The sequence below is a fragment of the Mobula hypostoma genome, chromosome 2 (assembly GCF_963921235.1).
Source record: "Mobula hypostoma chromosome 2, sMobHyp1.1, whole genome shotgun sequence".
In the NCBI taxonomy this organism is placed as follows: domain Eukaryota; kingdom Metazoa; phylum Chordata; class Chondrichthyes; order Myliobatiformes; family Myliobatidae; genus Mobula; species Mobula hypostoma.
In genome coordinates this window covers 235,877,499-235,892,905 of record NC_086098.1, presented here as the reverse complement: position 1 = coordinate 235,892,905, position 15,407 = coordinate 235,877,499, and the positions used below count along the sequence as shown (strand labels likewise).

Below are 15,407 nucleotides of genomic sequence, written 5' to 3'. Positions count from 1 at the left end.
AAAACGCTGTGGACGCGATCTGAAACATCACTGCCCCTGGCAACTCGGAGGCAACATACCAACAGGGTGTCCCGTTCACGTACACAGAACTTCCTGACTGTTTCCATCACTATGGAGTCCCCTATCACGACCGCTCCCTTCTTCTCCCTCTTTCCCTTCTGTACCATGGACCCATGCTCAGTGGCTGTAACCCGGTCGCCCTGGCATTCTCCCGGGAGGTCATCCCCCACAAAAGTATCCAAAGCAGTATATTTGTTTTTGAGGGGAATAGCCACAGGGGTCCTCTTCTCGAACTGACTATTTCCATTTCTCCTGTCACCCCAGCTACTCGGCTCCTGCACCTTCGGGGTTACTACGCCCTGTAACTTTGATCACTTATATCCTCAATCTCCCGTACGGGACGTAGGTCATCCAGTTGCTGCTCCTGATCCCTAACACGGTCTTCAATGAGCTGCAGCCTGATGTACTTCACACAGATGTAGTTCCACGGGAAACTCTGGGTCTCCCAAGACTCCAGCATCCGGCACAAAAAACACACCACAACCATTTAAATGGCACTGAAAGAGAGGAAAAAAAAGTTAAAAAGGAAACATTGACAGACGCTTTACACAGATCCAACGCCTTCCCCGCGCCTGCTGCGACAATGACCGCTCCGCTTATCCCTTCTGTACTTTTATTTAGTACGTAGAGCTCTGTTGTCGCCGCTGATAGGCCCTGTGCAATGGGAGTTGACATTCTCAGCCCATCCTGGTCATTTTGCGCGAAAACTCGCGTTCATGGCCAATCTCCCAGATAGACCTCTACTCAGACGGTTCAACGGTTTTTGGGAGCGAGGATACCCCGCAGCCCAGTAATGCCGACATTTCGTTACAAAGTTAAGGAGTGTATTTGACCTTCCACCACGAGGTCAGAAGGTTGCCCACGTACTCTTGGATTGCGCCAAGGCAGAGGGACTGTGAGAGCCTATGCAGTCAAATTCCTCACGCGTAGAGTAGAGACGGGTTAGAATGAGAGATCACACATCACTGACCTCCAGGATGAACTGAGCTCAGGGGTGAGGCACGAGATCGCTGTTCCGGACGAACAGGATAGTCTGGATGATCTGATTAATCTTCGCCTTCACCCTCCCCACACCACCCAGCAACTAGTCCACGAAGGAGCCTATGAAAGATCCGTAAAGACCCTATATCGTTTTAGGACTGCATCTTTACCCCATGAGGTGCTCAAATGGAAGCTTGTAAAATTCAGACAGTTACAAAGTGGCCCAGACCATCTACAGTCAAACAGATACGGTGCATCCTTGGGCTTGCGAACTTCATACGGCATTTCGGCCCTATCGCGGGCCTCATAATTGAAGAAGCAGAAGAAAGCCCTTAACTCCGAGTGGAGTCATCGGGACGCCGCCGTGATGGCGTTTTTTAAGTAGGCTTTCTTATTTTTACGCGGTCGAGTTGCTAGCTCGACGCTCAATCCAGCACGGATGGAAAGCGAACAAGGGGGCCGGCTGAATTTGAACTCGGCAGTCTTCGCTCCGAAGTCCGGCGCTGATGCCACTACGCACCAGCCGGCCCTATCGCGGGTCTCATAATTGTATTCACCAGAAAGATCTTGGTAGGATTCTTCTGGACAGACGGTGCCGAGCATGCATTTTCGGAGTTAAAGCGACGTTTCACCACTGCCCCAATTCTGCAAAACCCAGACCCATCACAGCCGTTCACAGTCGAGGTGGATGCATCGGGTGGCGGCATGTCCTCGCTCAGCGCTCTTCTGCGGAGAGCCGGCTGCACCCTTGGCCCTTCCTTTCCCGTCGCTTGACTACAGCCGAGAAGAACCGCGATGTTTGGAACCGGAAACTTCTGGTTGCCAAGGAGACCCTCGAAGAATGACACACTGGCTGGAGGGGGCAGAGGATCCTTTCTTGCTGTAGAGAAATCAGAAGAACCTCTCCTGCGTTGAGCATTCAAAGAGACCCAATCTCGACAAGCCAGGAGGTCTCTCTCTTCATACGGTTTAATTCCAGTTTTCCTTATCGTCCAGGAAGCTAGAATAACAAGCTGACGCTCTCTCCTGACGGATATGAGGATAATGCTGATCCAGGTGCCATTGATCCTCGCTTGGGTATTGCTGTTCCGGTGATCTAGGTGAGAGCCGGCCAACAGTAGGACCCATGCCCAGATGCGGGGCCTGACAGCCAGCTGCTTGTCCCTGCTGCGATGCGTTCCAAAGTGCTGCAATGGGGTCATTCCTCCCGTCTGGCTGAACAACCGGGAATTCAACGGACGCAGGAGTTTATAAAAAGATAATTTTGGGGGCCATGTCCGTTCCAGGGTGTCCAAGACTTTGTATCTGCTTTTCGTACCTGCACTCGGAACAAGACGTCACACCAGCGTCCTGCGGGTCTGCTCTGTCCACTGCCTGTGTCCCACCCCACCCCCTGGTCCCACCTCAGTAGATTTCATCACCGGGCCGCCCCCCTCAAAGGATGCAACACCATTTTGGTCGTTGTGGATCGATTTTCCAAGGCTGCCCACATCATTGTCCTCCCTCAGCCCACACCAGGCCGTGACACTCATGGTTCAACACGTGTTCAGTCGCCATGAACTCCCTCAAGACAATCCAAGGGTTGCATATCTACTTCGATAACAAATTTAGTTTGAACTTTGATGATACAACAGCCATGATGGAACGATAGAACAGACTATATGAGCCGAATGGCCGATTTCTGTTCCTGTATCCTATGCTCTAATGTTGTACGGTCTGAGCTGTGCTGGCTTCTATCTGGTATGGTAACTACTGCAAGTGCTTGTCATTAATGAAATTGTGCATTTCAGTTCATAGCAAAAGATGTGTTAAGAAGAATGAAACAAACGTCCCCCCGCCCCCCACACCGTCTGCCCCCAGTTCCCAGTTATTGGATGCTGTCTCATTAGGCATATAACTTTAACATTAGGTGAAGAAAGTAGTGAAGTGGAAATGTTGGTCTTTTGCAAGGTGGTGAGATTTCAAAAGGGTGCAGTGCCTGCTGAATCTCCACTGGCCCGAGGTTAGACTGTCTGTGTACTGTAAACAGGTCTGTTTTTTGAATGAAATCTTACACTCGCTATGGAGACTGTGTTCTCTGGACGAGAGGGTTGACCCGTGAGCAGGTACTGAGAGGGACGCGCCTAAGTCTTCGCAACTAAGAAAAATAAGAGACAAATACTTTGAAAGTCAGGATACTGAATTCACTAACAAAGTACATACGATGTGAAACTGAGGACTCTCTGCCTTCCTCCCAGAGATCTGCTGATATTTAATCACTAGCAAAGTTGCAGAAGGGAATCGACAGGTGCTTTGACACCGAGAGATTCCAAGGACAGGAGAATAAAGCCAGACAGTTCTACAGCGACCCTCAGTCATAAACGTGTTGAAAAGAGGAGCGGATTCCAGGAGCCCACTGGTGTTTCGTTCACCGTTTATGTGTCCAGGAATGTAATCACTTTAAGAAATTTCATAGATTGCTTCTTTCTCCTGTGGTAACTAGTGCAAGTCTTTGTGATGAAAGAAATGGTTCATTTCAGTAACTAGCAATGGCTGTGTTAAGAAGAATGTATATATACGTTCCATGTCGTCATGTTCATGTGTCAGCCTTTAGTTTCAAGGAATGAGAGAAGCTGCAGGCCGTCGAATCCAACTTGGCTGGCCTCCGAAAGTTTCCCTGGACACGCATCTCATTCCGACTACCCGCTAACTATTATGCATTTATCAGAGTTGTGACCGTCAGCACCCACTCATCACCCTCTCTCTTTTTTGAAAATATGTACATCTTAGCGATTAAACCTATGTCTAAGACTTTGCCACTAATTGCATTGTCTCAATGGAATTTTTAAAATAACCAGCCGGTTCTTTCCCTCCCTCCCCGGGACACAGTGACCGCACCACCTGCACTGTTTAACAAACAAGACAGAAACAGCATCAATTTGTGTAACTGTAGCTAAATAAAGGCTGTGCAAACCCCGTCCCGGTCCCCACGGGGAAATGACGGAGACCACATCTACGACAGTGTCACTCGCAGACACAGGCTGACCCACATGTGAACCATCGTCAGCGCTGGGTTAATTGGACTGAGCAGTGTCTGGGTCTGGTTTGGGTGAACAGGCAACTGTCCGAGTTCATCACGGAATGATTTAAGATCTCAGATCACATCTCCCCTAAACCCTGTTCGCGTCCCCGAGCCAGCTGCACTCAGACAAAGATATAGAAGGGAAGAGGGTTGACATTCGGCCCTCGAAGCCCAATACCAGTTCAAACAACACATTTCGGACCCTCGAGTACAACTTCCCTTTTCGGCACCTGCCAATTCCCAATTCATCAGAACTACGTGAGTTTATTTTAACTTCAATATCCTCCTGATCGGAGTATCAATTAAATAGTGAAACCCAAAAAATAACAGCCCTACCCAATGATAAAAGGATATATAATTTCTGTCCAAAGTGAGGCAACACTCCCGGAAATGAGGACGCTACTACAGTGTCGCTACGGTGGAGGTAGCCTCCTATTTGCCGTCTATTTTGTCGAAACTCCACTTTCTACACCATAATGCTTACCAAACATAGAATATTGTAAGCAAAAAAGTTTTGGGTTCCGTATCAAAGAAGGGATGTACTGGAGGGGATTCTGAGGAAGTTCATGAGAGTGAGCCTGAGAAATGAAAGAGTTAACGTATGAAGAGCGCTTGTATCTCTGTGCATGTACTCTCTGGAGTTTAGAAGAATGAGATGATGGGTGTCTCATTGGAACGTATTGAATATTGAAGGGACTAGATAAAGTGGATCTGGAGAGGATGGTGCCCTATAGTAGCCGAGTCTAAGACCAGGGGGCAGAATCTCAGAATAAAAGCACGTCCCTTTGGAACCGAGACGAGGAGAAAGTTCTTTAGGCGGAGGGTTGTGAGTCTGTGAACTTCATTGCCGTTGTGACTGCAGGAGCCAAGTCATTGGAATGTTTAAAGCGGCGGTTGTTGGGTTCTTAATTAGTAAGGGCGTCAGAGGTTACAGGGAGAAGGCAGGAGTATAGGATTGAAAAGGATAATAAATCAGCAATCAGTGAATGGCGAGTAGACTCGATAGATCGAAAAGCATAATTCTGCTCTTATGAGTTATGGTCTTATAGTCTTAAGCCGCCTCTCATTTTCAATTTCAGCCTAAACAGGCCTATACCCGCTGCCGCGGGACTCAGCTCGCAGCCCAGGCCCACGCATGAACTTCAGCGCCATGCCGGTCTACTAGATAGACTTGTGTAAGCGTCTCTTTGAGGGGAGAGATAAAGCAACTGGACTCTGCACATACTGAAATTGACATGGATCAATGGTTATCTTTAGAACGTTTTAAATATCCACCAACCTATAAGGGATTATGAGGGGAAATTCCAAAAAATCCATTACTAACACTCAAAGTTTCAGCGAGGTCTCATCGCCGGGGTACGAGACTGCTTACGGTTTACCTGTACTGCGCACTACAGGCACTTTGAATTATGCTTTACAAACTTACTTGTTTATGTGCTGTGTGTGATATATGTTTTTGTGGGTGTGCAGTGGTTCGGTGGAACGTTGTTTCCTTTGGCTGGGTGTATGTACAGTCAGATGACCAAAAAAAAAAGCTTGAAATTGAACTTGAGTTTGAAATCAGAGCGAACCAACTTACTTCAGCTGGAACTGATCAAACATTGACAACAAACCACGTAAGGAAGCACTCGACTAGGCTGGACAGAAAGATGGACCTTAAAAACTATGTAACGAAGGAAAGAGGGTATATGTTAAGGAAGGTGGTTCGATAAACCAGAGCGCACCGCTTAACATCTCAAATACAATCTCCTTTAGTTCAGCAATTAAATCTGAGGATAAAATATTCAGGCGCAGTGGATGCAAAGATCTTAGCCAGATAGTGGTAGTTCTGGGGCTAGAGAAAGAGGAACCACTCGCTCTGGAAAGAATTTCTGATGCAGACTGGTTACGATAAACGGAAATATGGCTCCTGTGCCGTAGAAATGTTGTAGAGCTGAATTGTGGCAATGGGGAACAACATCATTAACACAACCGAGCTGACGCTTGACGCAGGACTTTCCTCGTCTTGTGAGAGCAACTGAGCCAGAGTGCAATCAGACTGGCTTGTCCAATTATGTTTTAAATATAACTCCTCTCATCTGCGACGACAGTGGTGTGTATCAGGACATATTCACCATAGCTCTGCCATAAAATGGGACAGAAAGTCCATCATCACATTTACCAACGATATAGTATTATAGTGGCAATATAGATAAGCATTGTGTTTCAAACCAGTTTGCTAATATCCGGAACACCTCTGACAGATGACCGTTAACACAGCCAAACATGAGGTCACGGGACTATAATGCGCAGAAACCTTGGAGGAGTGATGAATCGACAGAAGTTCTATGACCAAAGCTAAGGATGGCAGGTTGGCGCTGGAGTGAGAGAATCTACGGGTCGACACGGGAAGGGAGAAGAGAACTCGATAATAGTTGTATTCCCGTGAATGTTGGGTTTAGCCGTTTGCTATACGGATTCCGGATAACTGGACCATCGGTTAATCAGGGTAGCTGCTTACTTGGGCCAACATGTACTTGTAACGACATGTCCTAATTAACAGGAATCCACATCTCTCGCTTGAGTGGACATAAGTAAAATAACGGATTGCAAATGTTGCATTCTTTGAGGAATTGAAGAGCAGATTTCAGGCGCTGTGTATTTTAATGACACAAAGGTCAAACAGAATTGCCTGAAATGATAAGAAGAGTATTGGACGAAGGGAAAAGTGTTTTAACATTGACGGAAGAAGTAGAAACTGGAATCCAGCAAAAAAGCTTCAATAAACTGATGAAGGAAAGAAAAATGCCAGTTGAAAGGAGTAGGAAGTATTAGAAGAAACACAAGAAGTTTACATGTAGATGATAAGTAAAAGAGGGAAAGGTGGAAAAAACGAGATCGCTTGAAGGCACGTCCTGAGACCGGAAAGACTGAAGCAATGAAATGGCGGAGATATAAACAAATGATCTGAGTTTGCTTTCACGGAAACAATAGACAGGAAACCGTCCAGAAACGTTCAACAGCAGAGCAGAAAGGTACTCGGGAGAAAGTAGAAATGTTGTTTTTTTATTTAGAAATATCTGGCACTGGAAAACAATAAATGAACGTGAGCTGACGACATTCTGCGCAAAGTTCTGTAAGCGATGGTGCAGTAAATCGGTCTCGGTGCTGCAAATTGTGAATGTTTCTACAGTTAAGCTCACGCTTTAAGAGAGGGAGTGGAAAGTGGACGATAGAAAAAGGGAGATAATGAGAGAGAGAGAGAGAGAGAGAGAGAGAGAGAGAGAGAGAGAGAGAGAGAGAGAGAGAGAGAGAGAGAGAGGGGGGGGGTGCCAGGGAAGGCAGACAGAAAAGTGACATTTTACCTCAGTACTGCGGGAGAAATCAATATGTTTATCAATACTAGAGTGCTGACATGGTATCTCGGAGAGTGAAATACAAATTAACAAAAGCTGCTCTAGAATTCTCAAAGTCAAATTATATCTCATAAATCTGCTTGGTTCCTAAAATAGAATGCACATAGTTAAATGTGTGAACCAGAAGATATGGTGTATGAGCAGATGGATTTGCTGGACTTTATAAATATGAAGAAGGAGTATTGTGATCTCCTTACCGTTATATCAGACGATAAGATGCAGGAATAGATGTGGACAATCGTCCCACAAAGTGTCCTCCGTCATTCCATCGTTTATTTTCACAGCCACATTCTCCCGTCCTCTCCCTGTAACCTTGAACAATCAATAACTTATCAATCTCTGCCTTCAATCCAGCCAGGGATTCGGCCTGCATGTCCCTATATGGCTACAACATCCTCATATTCAGTACCCTCTGGCTAATTTAGATATATATACACCCATAGCGAATATATATCTAACCGTCGACTCAAACAAATGTCACACATTCGAAGTAAGTGTCCGCCCTTTCAGAACTGAAATGATCAGAACAAAACATTTGTTCGCCATGTTTTTGAAGGACGGAGAAGAGGCGAGTACCGAATTGTACAAATGCATTTGTATTTTAAATACAAATCGCGCACAGAAACAATAACGGGTGATAGCAGATTAAGGAAAATGATTTTAGCGGTGTCCAAGTGAATGTTAAGTGGAACTCAGCTAAAGAGAATCTACTAATTGTCAATAAAGTGATAAGCAAAGAACAATAAGAGAGAGAGGGGGGTAGAAAAATTAAGAGAGAAACAGAGCACAGAAAGAGCGAGAGGTGGGCTGAAAAAGAGAAGGGTTGGGTAGAGGGGAAGGCGGGGGAAGGTAGAGAGAGACAAGAGATAGTTGACCTCAATAGGCAGCAATACGGCATATTCACCGATAATACGGTAATGGAATGCTAACGGGATAACAAGGTACTTGAGACACAGGAATACAATAGGCCTGAACTGGTGAGATTTATGAAAGTAACAACATGTGTGACGATTCAGGTTGAGTCACAAAAAACGTAATAAAATAGGTGGGAACTAGTGAATGTCCTGCATAAACAGAAGATTTTATTAGAATTTATCCAATGCTAAAGAAGAAGAAAAAACGTATTGAGTTCTTGCTCCAATTATATCGAACAATAGTATCCAGGACTGGAATTTGCTCCACTCAAACTTCCGTGCCATATAACCCTTTATTAGTCGTTGATTTCCATTTCAACCCCACTCTTCTGCCTTCTCGGTGTCCCTTAACCCCTTCATTCACAATAATCTCCCACCCTCTTCGTCGCTGCTGTTACCATCGGGCAGGAGGTACAGGAGCCTTAGATCTCACAGCACCAGGATCAGGAGCAGATATTCCCCTGCAACCATCAGATTCCTGAACCAACGTATATAACTTTACTGACCTCAAATCTGAACTGGTGGATCTCAAGATAGCATTAAAGGGACATACTTCCACTTTCATAATAAATTTACTTTGACGTTAACTTTGATAAGAACTGGTGTGTTTCACGAAAAAACAGCCACCCTTCACCATGTTCTCTGCATTATTTATTTTCTTATGTATTTATTATCACTTTAATACTTCTTGCTGTTCACAATTTATATCACATGTTTTAATGAGGGAGCTACATGTGCACTCCCGAGGTGTGGTGACACAAATTTATTTGCTTTTTGCGGCGTTTCGGAAAGATTAGAATTCATACAGATGGATTAGGTAAGCAGGCGGAGGTACGACATGCGGCTGAACATTAAGTCATCTACTTTTGCAGATCCAATATCATTGTGTATTGCTAATCAATAGTGAGGGACTGGATTTGAAATGCCACGAGTCTGCTTCTTTTGAGGCTCTCCCCTGGTCGAGGTCGACCATAGATATCTCGTCCTAGTTGTCTAGGTTGTATACAAGAGCCAGGGCAGTATGATATGGAGAGCAAGCTGTTGCCCATACAGCAGGCTCCCCCCTTCAACGCAGCCTATACAGTTTGGCACCAGTGATGTCGCGGGAATTGCCAGTCAGTGTTGACCTCAACATAGGACTGTCTGATTGACTCCAACTTCAGCTATTTCCTCAGAGTTTACTCCCGAAGTCTTCCCCGTGAGTGGGTATTCTCGCAAGGCAGTGGAAGGTTGAGTTTAGAGATTTCCTTCTCGCCGAAGCAACTGGGTTTAAGATGCCAGTAAGCCGCCTTTGCTTTTTCATAATCAATGGTGAGGGATTGGATTAATGGATTATTGGAATATCCTGTTAGTTGAAACGGTTACGGCGCTTAGCAGTTAAACCACACTTGAAGTCCAGAATCTAAACTTGGTGTCCAGGGGCTATTTGACACGTATGTCATTAGGACCATTTCATAGGTAGTGCGGGCTCCCCCCTCCCACGACCCAACACACCCCACTACCCGCCAGATTATGACAAATTTAAGGACGCGTGTGCTTGTTTAAGGATCTCTGGACGTTAACACGTAGAGACAATAAAGCAAGCAATAGAAAAAGTTTACATTAGCTCGTGCTTGAGCGTTAGACAATAATGTCTCTTTATTCTTAAGCCCATCACCCCTACTGGGGCAAAGACTGCCCACAGCAGCACGCCAGAGACCTGTGTCCTGAGCCGAACGTTAATCCAGTTTTGTCCACCTTCACCACACGACTTCATACTCTTCTCGGCCAGAATCCTCTCTTTTCCAGAAATGAGGATTTTGCAGCTTCTGTTGGCGTTTCTGTAGCTCTGGGTTTTTATGGGAAGGGTTTGCTGGACCCATTCCCAAACCTCCTCCTTTCGCAGACGGGCTTGCGACTGTCCATGGCGGATGTCTTGCTGCAATAATAAAGGGAGCTGGTATGATCAGAATCGGAATACCGTGCGAGGGTCGGATCTTCCCGGGCAGGATATGTGAAATCACTGATGAAGCGAATATACTAATGGTTAATACGGTTGATGTCAGTGTATCAAAATAAAACTTGTGTCATTCCGGACCGAAATCAGAAAGAAGTTTGCTTTCTTTCTGTGAACTGGATGATCAGTCGCTAAGTACATTCAAGAAGGGATCTGAGGGATCTTTAGATACAAGAGGAATTGATACATGTGGATTCAGTGCAGGAAGGCAGAACCCCGGAAAATTATTACCTGCAGTGTTATTCAATGACGGGGAGGCGCGATGGTCCTGTGACCGAAAGTCGCAGCTACTCTCCTTAATCATTTTGTAATGGCTAGCACTGCAGGTCCAAAGTACCAATGGTTTTCAGGGTGATGATCGTGGGGCCAATACAGGAGTTGTTGGAGCTGTGGACTTCCATGTTAAAATCGAGTATGCCATTCCGCAGCTGACCATAGGAGCGTTTTTCTTCGGTCAGGTGATGCATTTTTTGCCATTACGTAGTTACCCATCCTTACACAACACATTCAAGGCTCTATCACTCATGTTCTCAGTGTTATTAATTAATTTACTTTTTAAAATTTGCACAGTTTGTCTTTCTTTTACTCATTGTTTGTTTGCGTATAGGTTTTCATTGATTCTATTCTATTGTTTTTGTTCTATTCTATACAGAATCAAAAAGTATTCTAGGAAATGAATCTAAAAGTAGTATATGGTAACATACGTAGTTTATAATAAATGTGCTTTGAACCTGCTACTTTGAATCGTCTGTGATATATTGTCATTTATTCTGTTCCAATATAGTTTGTGGCCAATAGTCACTGCTGACCCTTGATACTGGAGGATTGAGCAATGGTGTCGGTCTTTGAATGGCATGGTCGGATTTTCCAATTCGCCGTTTCAGAAGGCAATTGCCCGAAAATTTTTATAAGAATATTTCTTGTCATTGATGATGGTGGTTCGGCGAGGACGCTTTCCAGATGGATGCCTGCTGTGATATCTGGGGCTGGTGGTGTGTTGATTGACCGCTGACATGCACAAACAGCACTCTTTGTCTGAGAATTGACCCTAAAATCTGGGGTGAATTCAGGTTTCACCCAGGCCCGCACTTCCGCCGCTGTTGACACACGACATGGCAACATGGACCGCAAAGGGTAACACCTAATACCCTCCAACCATCAGACTCTTGAACCAGCGTGGATAACTTCACTCATAATCAAAACTGAACTGGTTCCACAACCTGTGGACTCACCTGCAAGAACTCCACAACTAAAGTTCTCAATTCTATTTATCTATTAGTCTATCAGTCTGTCTATCTACCCAGCACTTGTTAGAAAACCCGAGGCGTTGCCAAGCTCATTTGTCATTTACTAGGAATTTCCGGACTATTTCTGTGCTGTTTAGTATCGTGACTTTCTGAAGATTTACAGAGATATTGCTGTGTTGCTCTAATTGTTTAATGCTATTGTCTAGTGCCCTTGGGATGACGCCATGGGTAGATATTACCATCAAGACAAAGTGCACCTTTTTCGTGTTCCAAAGTCTTTCAATTCCCTCTTTTAATAATAATTATTATATTTATTAGTGTATTTCCTCAGTTTGTCTATTGAAAATGGATAACTTGGTACTTTGTGTGTAGGTGTTCATCGATTCAATTGCATTTTTGTTGTCCTCACTTTCAAAGAATATATAATCATGTTCACATGATTATATATTTATTTATTTATAATGAATATTATTATTTTGTTTTTTTCTATTTTCGCTGTCTGTTTCCTTTTGCACACTGAATGCTTGTCAGGCTTTCTGTGTAGTTTTTCATCGATTCTATTGTATGTCATTGTTCTACTGTGAATGCCTGCAAGAAAATGAATCTCGGTATAATATATGATAATAAATTTACTTCGAACTTAAACTTTGATCATTAGTGGATTTGGATTTATGAATTTTAGCAATCAGCTTTATTTAAATCCTGACAGAAAAGGGATAAACAGCGTGTTTATGACATGGTTTTCCAAACGCAGGAACTGTGTCACTACATTCATAGGTCTGTTTTGAAGACGGTTACAGAGACTTTATGCAGTGAGTAGGCTTGGTCGCTCGCTGAGACAGACATTAACAGCTAAATATTGCTAAATGCAGCCGTCAATCGAATGTCTAAAATTATCTTCAAACTCATTCCCTTTCCTAGATATTGATCAGACCGGATTGACTTGGATCTTTGATACAACATAGCTAAATAAAAATATTTTGAAGGTAGGGGTTAATGTTTTTACGATCATGGAATTCGCACACAGTAGATTCCAGAGGACGGGTGGTCAGTCTCCGCCCCCATCCTGCCTCTGCCCCCTCCCACTCATTAACATCCCCGGTTAATAAAGAGCCCGGAGCGTCCAGTTTGCAGACACTGGAACCGGAGCCGCTCCCGGTGTTTGCACAACAGCGCACGGTTCGGTTAGAATTTAGGACGCTCGCTGACCGAAAGAATGTTCCCAGTTCTGCATCTCCTGTGGGCTCTAATGGTCAATTTACCAGGTGAGAGGCGGGTTAGTTTACGCACGAATTATCCGCAAAGAAATTCTTTGAAACTTTGAAAGCCACTTTTCTGCGAGTCTTCAGCGATCTATAACACTTCTGATGGTTGCAAGTCACCTGGTAGTTTTATTGTGTCTCATTGCAGGTATCCTGGCGGTCCCAGTCCTCAATCAGACCCCAGTGTCCGGTCCTGTCTCCGCAGGACAGACTGCCCGCTTAGAGTGCCGGATACGGAATGGAAACGTTGGAAGTTACACATTTGCGTGGGACCGACATCGTCCCGGGAGAACACCGGAGGGGGTGATATATCATAGGACGGATAATACCATCTACAGAATAGTCGGCATCCCTGACCGTTTCCAACCGTCCAGAGATACCTCCGCCGACACTCACATCCTGACTATCGGCAGATTGGAGCCCGGCGATTCGGCCGTCTATTACTGCAGAGTGTGGGAAAATGAAGTAGGTTGGGTCTACGGACCGGGGACGATCCTGGAGATAAAGAGTAAGTAATCCTCCCGTTTTATATCAAGTTATGCTTCTGAAGAAATCCCCATTTCAATCGTGCTGCTGGCTGGCTCTACACTGGCGAAAGAATCGATCTGTCTCTTCGAGACAGAATCCGCACACTCAGCTCGGCATGGTAGGTCATTAAAATCCTCGGGACAACACTACTATTGAATGTGTGAATTACTTCTACATTTGAATCATCCCACAAGAGGCGGCACCAGGCCATCACTCGAAAGTTCCGTCTTTTAACCTGTTAATCCATTTCTCATATTCCAAAACCCCCCAACTCATCTCCCGCACTCAAACCTAAATTTAATAGAGATTAATCGTCCAACCCTCTGTTAACTGTCATGATCCGCTAGAAGTCAACGCTATCGCAGTTTATGACGGAGAAATGCGTCATTACTGTCAAATACAATGAAGGATAATAACAGACACTGAAGCTGTCAGACAGGGAGAACGCTCATCTCTCTGACCCTTTCTGTATCTTCGCCACTTCGTGTTGCCTTATTGCACGGCGAGATATCGATATCTACATTGCCACTCCAATCTCGGGGTGCTCCCGTCGATCAACAGATTAAGCTGAAATGTCGACAAGCACATAATAGACGGAATTTAGATTTGGGGATTTGTAGGTGTCTGCCCCTACCCCACCACCCAAGTACCTCCCTCAGCAAAGAGGACGGCGTCAAAAACGTGTCAATAAGTTGATTGGGAGCGGTTTGGACAATTTTGCTCAGACTGGTGCTTCGTCTGGAGTTAACCGTCTGCGAGAGCTGCGGGTACCAAGAAAAGGATCTGAATAACACACATTTCTAACTGTAACCCCGCGAGGGCGCAGTCCCAGACCTGAAGGGTGGGCAACAATTCCATGATAGCGTCTGTTGATGGGTCCAATGGTCTGTTCCCAACTTTTCTCTGATAGGTGCATTGTGAACCTACTTTGCCGTGAGTTCGGTTCGTGTGTGGCACATTAATGATGATATTTTCCTCTTCCTCCCACCGCCTTTCTCACACACAGGTAGCGAGAGCAGACAGCCCTCGGTTCTCCTGCTTCCTCCCTCCCCGGAGGAGACCGGCTTGGGTTCCGCCACTCTATCCTGCCTCGTGAGCGGCTTTAAGCCGGGCTTGATCGCGTTGCGCTGGAGCGTGGATGGCGTGGAGACGGACAGTGGCGTGACGACAAGCGCCGTGTCCACGGACACTGACCAGACCTACAAGCTGAGCAGTTACTTGCGAGTAACCACCGCTGCCTGGAACAAGGGCTCAATCTATTCCTGCAGCGTGAGCCACAGCTCGCTGAGCTCGCCGCTGCGCAACACCATCTCTTCGTCCGCCTGTGCGCAGTGAGGCCCTGCCGGGTGGCGCTCAGGAACGCAGTGTAACCCCCACTGGGGCTGTGCAGCCGCTTTTTGTAATGTAATTCTGTAGCAAATGTCTATTTCTGGGAACTAAAAAAATGTTTAACAAATTCAGAAATGAATGTTTTGATCGCCCATCTTTTGCGACGCATAATCCTATGTAGAATTATCTTCTCGCTATGATGTGTCTGAACTTCTGCTGTTTGTACAGTGGGGAGAGATTCACCAGGAGACGATGACTGTATTGTGATTGAATCTTGCAACACAGCACTTAATAAAGAGGCAACTCAGGGGCGTGTTTACAGTGGCTCTGTCTTTACTCGACTGTTCTCTGTGCATCGAATGAATTAGTAGCGAGTAACATGACGAGCTTCAACTACCAGACATAGACTTAGTCAAGTCAGCTCAAACTGCTTATCCGTCCTTGCTTAGCAATGCCGATCTCTGTGTACTCCATTTTCTTGGATCAATAATCAACGTTAGTCACAATATACAGTTCAATGCATTAGAAATTTGTTGTGGTGTGTTAGCGTGACATGAAACAGAACATTCAAGAATTATAAGGAATAATTATATAAAATTAAAGTTAAAAATTAAATTCAGTGTATGGAATAAAA

General features: G+C 45.1%; 1 protein-coding gene across 1 annotated transcript; it reads left to right on the top strand.

Annotated features, from left to right (window-relative positions):
* Window positions 1-12,806: 12,806 nt before the first annotated feature.
* LOC134337084 (immunoglobulin lambda-1 light chain-like) lies at window positions 12,807-14,868 on the top strand. Its single transcript, XM_063031903.1, has 3 exons — window positions 12,807-12,919; window positions 13,065-13,424; window positions 14,451-14,868. Exons 1-3 carry the CDS (start codon window positions 12,871-12,873, stop codon window positions 14,777-14,779), a joined length of 738 nt encoding a protein of 245 aa, XP_062887973.1. The 5' UTR covers window positions 12,807-12,870; the 3' UTR covers window positions 14,780-14,868.
* The last annotated feature ends 539 nt before the right edge of the window (window positions 14,869-15,407 follow it).

Coding starts and splice junctions, on each gene's coding strand:
- LOC134337084 (XM_063031903.1), top strand. CDS start 12,871: ATGTTCCCAGTTCTGCATCTCCTGTGGGCTCTAATGGTCAATTTACCA. Junction 12,920..13,064: donor TCTAATGGTCAATTTACCAG/GTGAGAGGCGGG, acceptor GTCTCATTGCAG/GTATCCTGGCGGTCCCAGTC. Junction 13,425..14,450: donor GACGATCCTGGAGATAAAGA/GTAAGTAATCCT, acceptor TCTCACACACAG/GTAGCGAGAGCAGACAGCCC.